Source organism: Haliotis rufescens, unplaced genomic scaffold, assembly GCF_023055435.1.
Source record: "Haliotis rufescens isolate VD_foot unplaced genomic scaffold, xgHalRufe1.0.p SCAF_13, whole genome shotgun sequence".
Taxonomy (NCBI): domain Eukaryota; kingdom Metazoa; phylum Mollusca; class Gastropoda; order Lepetellida; family Haliotidae; genus Haliotis; species Haliotis rufescens.
The window spans coordinates 24891548-24906294 of NW_025963813.1; the positions used below are offsets into that span (position 1 = coordinate 24891548).

At 41.4% G+C, this 14747-nt stretch overlaps 1 protein-coding gene across 2 annotated transcripts in view; it reads right to left on the reverse strand.

Annotated features, from left to right (window-relative positions):
- Window positions 1–3115, reverse strand: part of LOC124117410 (ephrin type-B receptor 1-B-like) — a 106624-nt gene extending 103509 nt beyond the window's left edge. For both annotated transcript variants that reach the window (XM_046479295.2, XM_046479294.2), the window contains exon 1: window positions 2978–3115. In XM_046479295.2, the coding sequence (XP_046335251.2) occupies window positions 2978–3101 (124 nt within the window). In that variant the 5' untranslated portion in view covers window positions 3102–3115. The remainder of the gene's footprint in view (window positions 1–2977) is intronic.
- Between the last annotated feature and the right edge of the window lie 11632 nt (window positions 3116–14747).

The following is a 14747-nucleotide window of genomic DNA, read 5'->3' on the forward strand; positions in this document are numbered from 1 at the left end:
CCCCTGACAACTGGTGGAGACAATAGAGCTAATGAGATTTGTTGTACTACTTAACCTGCAGGAGAAACTAAACTAGGGTACAATGCATCAGTTCAGATCTAGAACGGATCAACAATTACCCAGTTCTGACATAAGACATTAGTCATGAGTGATTTATCTAGACCTGCTCAGAGGCTGATATTTGGCTCCACTTTAAGTCTGCAGAAAATGACAGTAAAAGTTCCACATTAAGAATTAAGTTCCAATTTCTTGTCTCTACATACACTGTATAGTTACAACTAATGGGATGGTTTTGAAGAAGTGACTTGCATTTCATTGGTAACAGAGCCAATAAAGGTGAGGCTTTAGCATTTAGTTTTATATCACTGCAATAATGTAATGTTAATAACATATAATGTTAAGACTAAAGACATCTAAATTTAAGTAAATAAGAAGGTATGAAAATTCCAGTTTTTAACAAACTAGCAACTGTTTCCCAATTTGCTTGCCAAGAAAGCGCACATAGTTTGGAACCGTGGACAAATCCCTGGTTTCTGATGTATCTCATCTCTCTGGCTTGTTCTATGCAATGTACTTCATTTCACACAACATACATGATACAAACATAACGTTGTAAAACATAGGTAGGGGTCAAGTCTTCATATCTTAAGTGACAAGAAAACTAATAAACCATCCTTAGAGCCATAAAGTTTCTAAACTGTTCAAATTTTAAGTTACACACAGACAGATGTGATAAAAATATCTTTTGATTAGCAAACTGTGCAAAAACAGCTATGTTTCAACAGCTTTCATTGACATAAAACAGCAATACAAATTTATGAAACCAAAATCCTATTTAGTTTTCAAGAAGGGCAGTACAGGTATGAAACCCATCATCAGACTTTTACATATCTGTGCCTGCATTCAGTCATTCATTCAGCTACTGTGGCAGATACCGCAATTTATAGAGGTAACACTTAGGCTCTAAGTTTACTGTGCGCCATGAGCATTGCCTTACCATTGGGACGTTCCCCTAATTACTGCCAGTACTAGGGGGCGGTAGCAGCTCACAATAATAGCCTCATCACACACTTAATGACTCTCCACCTACATGCCCACAACCCTTTCTAACTCTACACTAGACATGCAAACATCCAAAAGCACGTCCTGATACTTTTTAACTCTCTTCACTTCATTCAAAATTCAAGAGAGTTTATTTACATATGGGTGATTATTTTGGTTGCGACGTGATTTTAAAAAGTTCACTGTGTTCTGACAAAATATAACAGTCCAAACCAACTTCATTTAGCACTTGTGGGGGATTCTAGACATAATTTCTTGTCAAACTACTTCATATTTTAAATACACAGACACATGTAATTATTTATATATTTCACAAATTATAAAGTATCACCTAGAAGTCTACAAAAATATCCTTTTTTGAAAGGCTACATTGACAGTCAGCTGATTACTTTGTGTAATCTGAGAAGTTGTCAGGACGCACAGATTCAGTGTAATTATTCTTCTTAAAATCTCCTGCTCATTTCTCCTGCAATGAAAAGATCAAACAGAAAATATCAAAAAATCTTGTTTTAAGAGGTAAGCCCAACAAAAAAAATTTACATACAGGTTACCCCAATCCTATTTGCAAGTTGAGCTCAGCTTCTGGAAGAAACATTGGTACTCAGGGCTTTAGAAGTTGCTAAATGAAGTGTATGGGGTGGGGGGGGAGTGTGTTTGTTGGGAGAGAATTGTAAGTCTCGTGTTACAATAGACACAACAGTCCAGAATTCAGATTGCTGCTCAGCAAGACCAACCCCCCCCCCCCCCCCCCCCCAATGTAACAATTGACACAAGATTGAAAGGAGAACGGGAACCTCGTTTGATTTCGACTATTTCAATTCCAAACTACAAATTGAATTCTGCTGCCTCTCTTGATAAATGTTACGTTTATCAAATAGTGGAGGACTGTGGACAAATTCATGTTGTCTTTCTATGAGTAAATTGTGACCGAGAATTTCCATAACTTTAGATGCTACATTCTATATAGCCTAGTAGGCCTACAAACGGATGAACACAGAACCCTAGAAAAACTATATGAAGTAGATGGTTGTCAGACCAAACCATCATCAAAATTTTACTTTGAATGTTTACATCTCACTATAATCAACATAAAATATATTCGGTTTCACTGTTTAATCCATTTCGGGACTGACTGTTATTTACAAATGCATAACATTCGTGATTACACCAGGCCTACATGGATGCTAACTGTTACGCGCAACCCACTCATTTTATGTAGGATCTGCTTCGAGACGCAAATTCGCGACATTTGATGCATATAATGTCACATCAATCAGCATATTATCTCGGGAATATACACGGGATTCAATTATACCTGCTGGCCTTAAGTAGCATATCTTTGGAATAAGCATCGAAGAAGTATAAATGAGTTGTGATGGATCATAAGCAACAAAATCGGTGCCGCTTTTTTAACAGCGAGTAGATCTTATGGGTTTTTTTACGAAAGCTGATTTCAAATACCACACATATTGTTGCATACGTACGAATCAACGATGTCGCGAAAACATCGGATAAAATATGAGCACATAATAAATCCGTAAAACACCCAATCTCGAGGGATTAGAATATGAGATAATCCGAGAGAATCCATCCACATAGGACCGTCCCGTCGCTGATTGTGTCCACTGGTACAATCCGTCATTTGAATATTCTTATTATATTTCCCACGTTGATCGAACAGACTGGCATATAAACACACTTCCACAGTATCCGTGATTTCGCTGGAAACAGTCGCTGTCTGCAGGAGTCCAAGTGTTTTGGTCCCGTTAGTGATATCCGTCAAGCATGCCTGTCAGCGGTAGGCGAGATCACAACGCTTCGGACGCTTCCATACATCGAGCCAACTCCAAACAAAGGCTGTAAGAAACTAGTTTGAAGACACATGTAGCTAGATATGCAATAATTGCCCACTCACCTTCTCTGGCATATGATATATCGGTAAAATAAAATAAATATCCAAGAAAAATCGGAGCCCAGATTCGCACAAGCCGTCGCGGCGCCGCCATGTTTAACACTGCTTCTAACTTCATCCTGGGCATGCTCAGTGAAGCTCCAAGGCTCATGAATATTTATGAGGGTCTTTTTACCAAGACCAACTGTACTCGCTGGAGTGTGAAATGACACAAAACAATTCGGGTATTTGAGGGGAAAGGCGATTTGGGGCTATTTCTGTGCAGTGGACAGCGGCTTGAAGCGATCAGGGCTGTTCAGTAGCACTTTCAGAGTGGATTATTCAAGAAAACGATTTGATAATAGAACTGACAGCTGAATCGCAGGACGTGTCACTCAACTGATGTCGAACTGTAGAGGAATTTGAAAAAGGAAACTTTAAATTTAATTCTCAGATATTTCGATGAGATGATTAATTCAAGTTTTATTGACCAGATAACAGTTTTGTAAAATAAAGTCGCCCAAATAAATAACTCGCGGGTATTTCTGTATAAACACAACTGGTAATCTCACACGCCCGAGTTATAGAATAATACATCCAACGGCCTTTTGTTGTATCCCTAGGGTGAGTCTCGCCAATAGAAAGTGTTTTAAAGTTGATATAACTGATTAATATCGTCCAAACATGGGTCATAGAGTAGCGTGTTACTCAGGGTGCCAGGAATGTTCATATATTCTTCCCTTGCCGCGGGCAGCGTGCATGGGCCGACTAAGAAGTCGCTCTGTCCTGTCTACTTGTCACCTGTGAAATGAAAGGCAATTAATATGAGCGCCGAGCCCTTCACCGCCAGGCCCAGGTGAATTCCCTCCTGTGACTCAAGTCATCCTAGCGGTATAGCTGCAGGCACAATATATATATGTGTACATGTATAAGGGCTCTTTCGACATCAGTGTTGTTTCCTGAGCCATTTCTATATGATCTTTCCATGTCTATACACTTCTACATTTCATCATTTTATATGTACTAATCTATATACCGTAATTGCTCGATTAAACGCCTGATCTCGAATACACGCCGTGCCTTGAATAAACAACGGGTAGGTTTTAGGCACGGAATTCCACCCGTTATTATCTTTGTGAGTTCATAAACATCGTATGCACGAGGGCAAATAAAAAAAATTCATGCCTTATGTTTGTATTTTAATGTTCATGTCTTACATAAGAACAAGAAGGCTGGAAGTTGGCATTATTTTTATGTCTTGTATGTTTTTATATGTATACGCCATCTTAAGACAAATAAACAATTGATCTAATATCACTTCACGCGCACCTGTCTATTGTTTACGCAATCCAGACGGCATTGCTGACGTCATTCGAATCATATTGTGACGTAAGGTAGGAATGACGACATACTAGAAACGACGTCATAACTGAAGATTGTTGACGTCATTTGACAATTGTGTTTTTTAAGACGGTGATCGTGATCCGTGCATTTTTTCTAAAGGGGAGCTCAAAAGACTTAGAAATAATGGGTGAAAACATATTATTACACTCGCATGTATGTCATAATGATTTTATGAAACAAACTCGTGTAAGAATTTATGTGTTACCCTCGCTCTCACTCTCACTGTCGCTCGGGAAGTACAAGAATTCTGACACTCGTATCGTAAAATCAGTGTGACACTTATGCGAGTGCAGTAATATATATATATATATAATATGTTCAGGACGATAGGTGAAAATATAAAAGAGGTTACTACAGGTTAGGCGCGGGACAACCGTGAAATATAGTCAGAGAGGGTCATGATACAAAAGGGCCACCATGTTAGTGGATAAATATTATATCACGTTTGCCGTGAGTTTCATCTAGTAACTGACTGTTAGACATGAGGGGAACCCAACAGACCAGTGCCTGAAGACCATTTACCACACTCAACATCAGAGATCGCCTTCACCATGTACATTAATTGTTGCTTGTGCGCCTAAACACATTAGTGTTCCTCTAATTTACAATTACCAACAAGTGTTTCAGGGTCCCGCGGGTTCTCAGGAGTAGAAGCGTAGGTCGTCAGGACGCCACGCGTGTTGTGTAGAAGAGCCACAATAATGGTGATTGGATGGCCAGACTCGGTGACCTGGTTCAGGACGGCATGCGTGTCACCGCGCCCCAGTGGCGATTGAGTATATCGTTGGTCATGCAATTGAACACTGGTTTATTTAGTTGATAATCGATAACTTACGAACTGCCTTGCAATAGCTAGAACTATAGCCGCTGCGCTAAACAACACCCTTGTGTTTCCACTGTTTTCAATGCGGCGCAGTGCCGCTAGGTCTCGCTAACCAGGCAGTGATGGCGGTCCTCCCAACATCTGCACACGCGGCAGAACGTAATGCTTTGCCAGTTTGGGTGAAGTTTAATGATGTGATTTGATAAACAAACAGATTCGTCAATATTATGATGCCTCAATGTTTCGATCTTTTACTCATGAATAAACAGTATAGGCTAATTTCGTGAGTATATTAGATTTGCGTATTCATTATGCAACACGTATATAGAATGATGCATATTCCTTTTCAGTTATGTTTCCCCCATGAAATAAAAATAATATAATTTATAAGTTTGCATATTTGGGAGTATTCAAATTCTCCACATGCAAGCTATACAACTCACAACAGTGCACGGATCTTCCCAGACCAGTTCGCTTTGATCTCTTCACAATACAATGATATTACTCGGACCTGCTTCGACGACCCTTTGAACACGATTCAGCTGCCAATTTTAATTTCCACGTTCATCCATATTAGACATTTAGTGATTATTTTCAGATGTATGATTCAAACTGTATAAAAGAACACTGGCTTCACCTCCCAGATTATAATACCCTCTATCATTTTTTTTCTGCGAGGCTATAGAAGATCAAGTATGTACCTTAAACGTATGATGTGTTTTGTATAGTGTGCATAAACCTCGATCATTGCACTGATACTGCATGTCTGATCACTGCTAAATTAGTTTGTTTACATCATTCTGTATACATGGGTTACACTTTTTAATGCTATAACAACATAAATCTGTTGGGTATATTTGTGAAGGAAAATCTCATATGTAAGTAAATTATGTTTCTTATTTCATATCGTTGAGAGCGCCACAATCTCAGGACCAATCTGCATGTGGTCTGGCGGACAGAGCTTCTTCACGGAGAGCGGTTCGATTCCCACCGCGTCATATCAACAGGCGCTAAGAGATGGTACTTTTTTTTACCATGCCTGGCGCTCGGCTGTGAGGTGATAAAACGGGTCGACTTGGAGTCAGGATACTTTGACTGGTGCAAACACACATACACGCGCGCTCGAACACGTCCACATTGCTATATAAGTGTAATAATCTTGAACGCGACGCTAAACCCCCTCACCCCTCACCAAAGCGGTAACATCAATCGTTATATACACGCATGTGTGTTGTATAATTTACGGTAGTTCACTGCCCGTTAGTCATAACAGTAGTTAATTTTCCTCCCTTTGAAATTACCAATTAAAACAGATTGTGTTGGAGAGCGCCGTGCTCATACAACATATAGATCTAAAGGTGTGTCGAAGTATAGATGAATCAAGGATATAACACATTGACGAAGTTGCCGTCGAACATTTTAACTCAAATTTGGTCGGTGTCTGGGGTTGAATTGTATACATTTCACTGCCCAAAACATCTTTCTTTGTTGTTTTTTTCCAATCACAGAAGTAATATCGTATGGCTTGTTATAGTAACAATCGCATGCCATCTCCACCATGTGAACGAGGGAGGCTTGTAATGCCTTGTCGCCAATCCCGACGTATCACGTTGAAAGTAGGACACGCTCTGTTCAGCCCAGTTCTCACATGACAATGTTTGTTTGTTTGTTGTTTAACATCGAACTCAGCAATATTCCAGCTATATGAAGGCGGTCTGTAAATGATCGAGTCTGGACCAGACACTCCAGTGATTGATATCATGAGCATCAATCGACGCAATTGCGATATGATGATATGCTTCAACCAAGTCATCGAGCCTGACCACCCAATCCCGTTAGTCGCCTCTTACGACAAGCAAAGCCGTCATTTACGGCAAGCATGGGTTGCTGAAGACCTTGTCTACCCGCGGGATCTTCATGGGTCTCATCTGACAATGGAAATGAAGTGTCCAACTTTTATACTAAACTCAAAATATCTTTAAATTTAGTAGATACACACAGCACCAAATAATGTTTAATTTCAGCACTTCAATTCGGAATAAAATCCGTCATCTGGAGGAAGTTGAATTAACGTCGTGAACAAATCCTGCTTGCCGGTCACCACCGATATACGGCGTTCGGGTTCTCACACGTTTTATAAATTTTACTGACAGTTTTGTAACGACCCTCGCAACTGTACGTCTCGCCTCGTTAGTATGGCTGTAATAGAATTAAGGTGCTAACACTATATTATTGTTCATGACGTAACCTGCATATTGCTGTATAGATATGTAATTTTGTACCGATCTTTCCATCGACAAGTTCATCATGCATAAACTCAACCGCAAGAGGGTACTTCCATTGCCGTCCATTTGTCTCCGTTGTATTTTCGCTACACAAACAGGCGCTGGTAGCCTCCTGCTTGTCATCGTTGGAATTAAACCAGCCAAGTCCCGCGTGCCTCGGCCATGGTATTTCACCACCGCAAGGCCCACACCAAACAATTTCAAAGGTTCTATTGTTTATCTCGGTTTGCCCAGCGTGGACCAAGGAAGACAATTTGTTTGGTCTCCCGTCAGTGCTGAGTCGACCTTCGAGGTCAGTGCTCGCTGTGTTGGGACTTCCCTTCCTACACCGCGACGTTTCTCAACGTAACAGACACATTGCATAACATGGCGGGCAAACTACAAATTATTCTTCGACGCAAATTTGATACCGTCTTTGAATATTTTTTCGAGAGCAAACTGATTCACAACAGAAAAATGCGAGACTTCTGATTTGCTTGTGTTGAATCCTGTATACCTGCATGCATTTATTGCAAGGACACAACACATCTAGCAGTATCAAACTGAATAAGAATATATCTTCATATTCGTTATTGTTTTAGATGATGGCTGCGAGCGGCAACCATTATTGTTTTTTTCTGTCTAGGTACAAAGTGAACTTCCTATATATGCTGGTCCATCCTCGTGTGTTTAGGGACAATGTGAACATCCTATATAATTATGCTGGTCTATCCTCGTGATTTTGCACGTAGTTCATCATGGACGACCCACATTTTAATAAAATATGTTTACCCAGTGGACTTGGATAGCGAACGTCTTCATGGGCCTGTACAGCAACAACGGAGAGCTCTTGCCGAGCGAATCCACATACCGAGCCAAATGGTCCTAATGTGTCCTTGTTTCAACAATCGCCTACACTCATCTAACCACCAGGAAATATTGTTCACCAAATTATGCATCGGTGGAACGATGTTTGGTGACCGCAAATTCAGAATAAAATCAAGTTTTCCAATTTACAAGAGAGAATTAATTTCTCCCATCCCATGTGGTTCTCGGTTAAGGGTTTCCCTCTGGGATAACTGTCCCTGTGACGGCCACCACGCGAAATGGGGATTTCTTGTGAATGAAGCAACAACCAGCATGCAACAGTCCTTTTGCAGGCCGTCATAAACGAGGAACATTTGCATAGCGATGATATCAGTTATGCCTCGCACGACTGAAATGTGTAAAATATCAAAATGACAATTATCGGAGGGAATTAGATTGAGCAGGGGCAATACTCCCAATAGAGAGCATTCAACACTAATCTAGACGAAATAAATCGAATTTGGCGTAAAGCGAAACATGCAGCAAGACTTTCCCTCCACTATAGTATAGGTTGGAGCTGGTCTGCAAATGCCTTATTTAATAAGCATATCGACTCCATTAATAATAGTGTCACATCGATTTTCACACAAATTCATATTTTTTTAGTCGCGTTATTTTGAGATTGTCCATTAGTCCACGGATAATACGGGTTTCATTCCATCTCAGTAAAAGACCTGAATAAGAATGAAGCAAAAGATGTTTAGAGGAATTTATCGCCAAATTTAAAAGGATATTTGTGCTCAAGTCTTAAATCTGATAGTTTCAGATTTTAAAAAGAGGGCTTGGAAGAGCTATAATGGTAATTTCCGGAAATGACGTCATGACTTGGAATTGCTTCTCGAGTCCCATGTTATTGAAGGGTTTTCTGCAGGTTGTGTCAGTTAACCTTGATGGAATAAAATCTTACGAAAACCAATTCACCTTTAACAGTGCATTATTGTGCCTTTGAATATATGAAAGGGAATTTGAAGTTTGTATGAAAAGTTTCGAATGGTCAGTTTCATCCAAATTGAGTCACTCAGACACAGTTGGTCCACAGTAATGTAATGGGGCGCCGGATCGAGTCACTCAGACACAGTTGGTCCACAGTAATGTATTGGGACGCCGGATCGAGTCACTCAGACACAGTTGGTCCACAGTAATGTATTGGGACGCCGGATCGAGTCACTCAGACACAGTTGGTCCACACACAAATATTTATCCAACCCGACGCAGGCGCTGAAGATCACAGGTATGACTTCGGGGGTCACAGTAAGAAAAGAAGGCGCTACAAATCTCATAGTTTGTTGTCTCATTAGCCACTATCTCAAATTACTTCTTTGCAGCAGTCAAATGCTTTGAAGATGTAAATGTTTCGTCGATTTAATCAAGTGGAAAATTGCTTTTAACTGTACTAGCAGACTGATTAATTCAGTTTTATCTACTTGCCGCTAGCTCTGAGAAAATCGTTCCCGTCAATGACCCATAATCAGTTTTTCGCTTAATTTTCGCCAGTTGTCTGTGTTTACATTCACAGACTGAGCTTTTATTATAGATAAGCGCTCTCTTGCGCAACTAAATGAGAAAATAAATTCTCGCTGAGTGTTGTGAATCCACAAAAACGGCACGTAGTCCACGCTGCCTTGGATGGTCAGGAAGCTTACAGATGACAGTGATAATGCTCTCTGTACGCGTCGGATCTCCTACACCCACAACACAAGAAGAATGAAACACAAAAACACGAATATATTCCACAATATTTCTGTCATGAAACCACATAAGATGAATACAACTCCAGGATCATGTTTTGTTGTCCTACCAGCAAATGTTGTGTTGGTTAACGCTTCGTTGATATAGTACTCCTATACAAAGGCAAGTTTAATACCGAGCTTCAATGTCATCGACGGAAACACTTAATTCTTACACTTTCCATGATGTGCTTTTGAAACCATATACAGTATTCTTTCCTGCGACCTGCCACTGTATATGCACATATATCCCTTTCCTACTACCGGGATGAGATGCGTCCTGTCAGTGTATAAAGATATATCCCTTTCCTACTATCGGGATGAGATCCGTCCTGTCAGTGTATATAGACATATCCCTTTCCTACTACCGCGATGAGATGCGTCCTGTCAGTGTATAAAGATATATCCCTTTCCTACTACCGGGATGAGATGCGTCCTGTCAGTGTATATAGACATATCCCTTTCCTACTACCGTGATGAGATGCGTCCTGTCAGTGTATAAAGATATATCCCTTTCCTACTATCGGGATGAGATCCGTCCTGTCAGTGTATATAGACATATCCCTTTCCTACTACCTGGATGAGATGCGTCCTGTCAGTGTATATAGACATATCCTTTTCCTACTACCGTGATGAGATGCGTCCTGTCAGTGTATATAGACATATCCCTTTCCTGCTACCTGGATGAGATGCGTCCTGTCAGTGTATATAGACATATCCCTTTCCTACTACCGGGATGAGATGCGTCCTGTCAGTGTATATAGACATATCCCTTTCCTACTACCGTGATGAGATGCGTCCTGTCAGTGTATAAAGATATATCCCTTTCCTACTATCGGGATGAGATGCGTCCTGTCAGTGTATATAGACATATCCCTTTCCTACTACCTGGATGAGATGCGTCCTGTCAGTGTATATAGACATATCCATTTCCTACTACCGTGATGAGATGCGTCCTGTCAGTGTATATAGACATATCCCTTTCCTGCTACCGGGATGAGATGCGTCCTATCAGTGTATATAGACATATCCCTTTCCTGCTACCGGGATGAGATGCGTCCTGTCAGTGTATATAGACATATCCCTTTCCTACTACCGGGGTGAGATGCGTCCTGTCAGTGTATATAGACATATCCCTTTCCTGCTACCGGGATGAGATGCGTCCTGTCAGTGTATATAGACATATCCCTTTCCTACTACCGTGATGAGATGCGTCCTGTCAGTGTATATAGATATATCCCTTTCCTACTACCGTTTCTCTTTCCTACTACCTGGATAAGATGCGTCCTGTCAGTGTATATAGACATATCCCTTTCCTACTACCGTTTCTCTTTCCTACTACCTGGATAAGATGCGTCCTGTCAGTGTATATATAGACATATTCCTTTCCTGCTACCGCGATGAGATGCGTCCTGTCAGTGTTTATAGACATATCCCTTTCCTACTACCTGGATGAGATGCGTCCTGTCAGTGTTTATAGACATATCCTTTTCCTACTACCGTTTCTCTTTCCTACTACCTGGATGAGATGCGTCCTGTCAGTGTATATAGACATATCCCTGTTCCCACTACCGTGATGAGATGCGTCCTGTCAGTGTATATAGACATATCCCTTTCCTGCTACCGGGGTGAGATGCGTCCTGTCAGTGTATATAGACATATCCCTTTCCTTCTACCGGGATGAGATGCGTCCTGTCAGTGTATATAGACATATCCCTTTCCTACTACCATATCCCTTTCCTACTACCTGGATGAGATGCGTCCTGTCAGTGTATATAGACATATCCTTTTCCTGCTACCGGGGTGAGATGCGTCCTGTCGGTATATATATATATATCCCTTTCCTGCTACCGGGATGAGATGCGTCCTGTCAGTGTATATAGACATATCCCTTTCCTACTACCTGGATGAGATGCGTCCTGTCAGTGTATATAGACATATCCCTTTCCTACTACCGTTTCTCTTTCCTACTACCTGGATAAGATGCGTCCTGTCAGTGTATATAGACATATCCCTTTCCTACTACCGTTTCTCTTTCCTACTACCTGGATAAGATGCGTCCTGTCAGTGTATATAGACATATTCCTTTCCTGCTACCGCGATGAGATGCGTCCTGTCAGTGTATATAGACATATCCCTTTCCTACTACCTGGATGAGATGCGTCCTGTCAGTGTATATAGACATATCCTTTTCCTACTACCGTTTCTCTTTCCTACTACCTGGATAAGATGCGTCCTGTCAGTGTATATAGACATATTCCTTTCCTGCTACCGCGATGAGATGCGTCCTGTCAGTGTTTATAGACATATCCCTTTCCTACTACCTGGATGAGATGCGTCCTGTCAGTGTATATAGACATATCCTTTTCCTACTACCGTTTCTCTTTCCTACTACCTGGATAAGATGCGTCCTGTCAGTGTATATAGACATATCCCTTTCCTGCTACCGGGATGACATGCGTCCTGTCAGTGTATATAGACATATCCCTTTCCTACTACCGTAATGAAATGCGTCCTGTCAGTGTATATAGACATATCCCTTTCCTACTACCGTATCCCTTTCCTACTACCTGGATGAGATGCGTCCTGTCAGTGTATATAGACATATTCCTTTCCTGCTACCGGGATGAGACGCGTCCTGTCAGTGTATAAAGACATATTCCTTTCCTACTACCATAATGAAATGCGTCCTGTCAGTGTATATAGACATATCCCTTTCCTACTACCATATCCCTTTCCTACTACCTGGATGAGATGCGTCCTGTCAGTGTTTATAGACATATTCCTTTCCTACTACCGTGATGAGATGCGTCCTGTCAGTGTATATAGACATATTCCTTTCCTACTACCGTGATGAGACGCGTCCTGTCAGTGTATATAGACATATTCCTTTCCTACTACCGTAATGAAATGCGTCCTGTCAGTGTATATAGACATATCCCTTTCCTACTACCGGGATGAGACGCGTCCTGTCAGTGTATATAGACATATTCCTTTCCTGCTACCGTGATGAAATGCGTCCTGTCAGTGTATATATAGACATATCCCTTTCCTACTACCTGGATGAGATGCGTCCTGTCAGTGTATATAGACATATCCTTTTCCTACTGCCGTTTCTGTTTCCTACTACCTGGATAAGATGCGTCCTGTCAGTGTATATAGACATATCCCTTTCCTGCTACCGGGATGACATGCGTCCTGTCAGTGTATATAGACATATCCCTTTCCTACTACCGTAATGAAATGCGTCCTGTCAGTGTATATAGACATATCCCTTTCCTACTACCGTATCCCTTTCCTACTACCTGGATGAGTTGCGTCCTGTCAGTGTATATAGACATATTCCTTTCCTGCTACCGGGATGAGATGCGTCCTGTCAGTGTATATACACATATTCCTTTCCTACTACCATGATGAGATGCGTCCTGTCAGTGTAAATAGACATATTCCTTTCCTACTACCGGGATGCGTCCCTTCGGTGTATATTCACCATACTTCTTTCCTTCTATACCGTGATGAGATTCGTCCTGCCGCAGAAGCACACAGAGAAATATTCAGGCACAACGCCTTCTTTTTTAGTTGAGTGTTTTTGCGCCCCCCCCCCCCCCCCCTAACTCTAAGTTAAATTAAAGTGAATGTTTGTTGTGAAATGTATATTTAGACGCCTTGCTGTGTCCATCTCTGAAAGGGAGATTTTTAGTGATATCCCGGGTTTACAGGCCAGCCAGATGGGTGTTGTGTTAGCCCGTTACGCACACGCATCATAGACAGATGCTGCAAGGTGCATCATTACCACCAGACATGGTGAGTAGGAATACTACCAGACATGGTGAGTAGGAATACTACCAGACATGGTGAGTAGGAATACTACCAGACATGGTGAGTAGGAATACTACCAGACATTGTGAGTAGGAATTATTGCGCTGAGAAGACCGACACGCATGTCTTGTCTGTGCATTAGGCACTCTGTACTTCTTAGTGTGGTGGGCATCTCAATATCTTAGTTCCACGCAACTTTCAAACACTCTTTCGACTCTTTCAAACTTCGGCTGCCTGAGACATCGTATTATAAGTTCTGAGTTAAGATTAAGGCTTTAATTGCGAGCGTTAAACAGTCACTTCACACAATCCGGGCATTCCCATGCAACTGAATCCGTCAAAGGAAAGTCTAAATTGGGTACAAATGGTTTTCGTCTCAATAGAAGCTCGTTCAGTTAAACATCCGTCTGTCGCTGCATGCGATGTTCACATCTGTCCTAGACTGGCGGGAAAGGAAACGGGAGGCACATTTCAATACCTTCTCCGACCAAAATGATACTTGTACTTGCAGCACAGCAACTGCACGCGGCAACCCATATACAGACGTCATCTAACTGCATAGCAAGATGGCGTCCGCCCCACAATTGGTTGTAGCTTGTATGTAGGGCGCCCCGTAGCGCTTTCCACCATTTATCATTTCTTACAATGTGGAATCTTCTCGATTAATTTCCTCGGTCTGCTGCTGAAAGGGCGAGTCGTGCTCTTCTCTTTGGTAGAACATTTGGTCAATTTCTCGTCTCCCAAATCTCTGTCGGCGAATCGTTTATAAGCTTAATATCCTTTAAATTAATCATTCATAAAAATGCTGTTATATGATGAGTTTGGGCATTGAACAAGTGACCTGTGGTATGTTTTTCATGTAACTGTAAACACAGAACACGAGTAAAGGC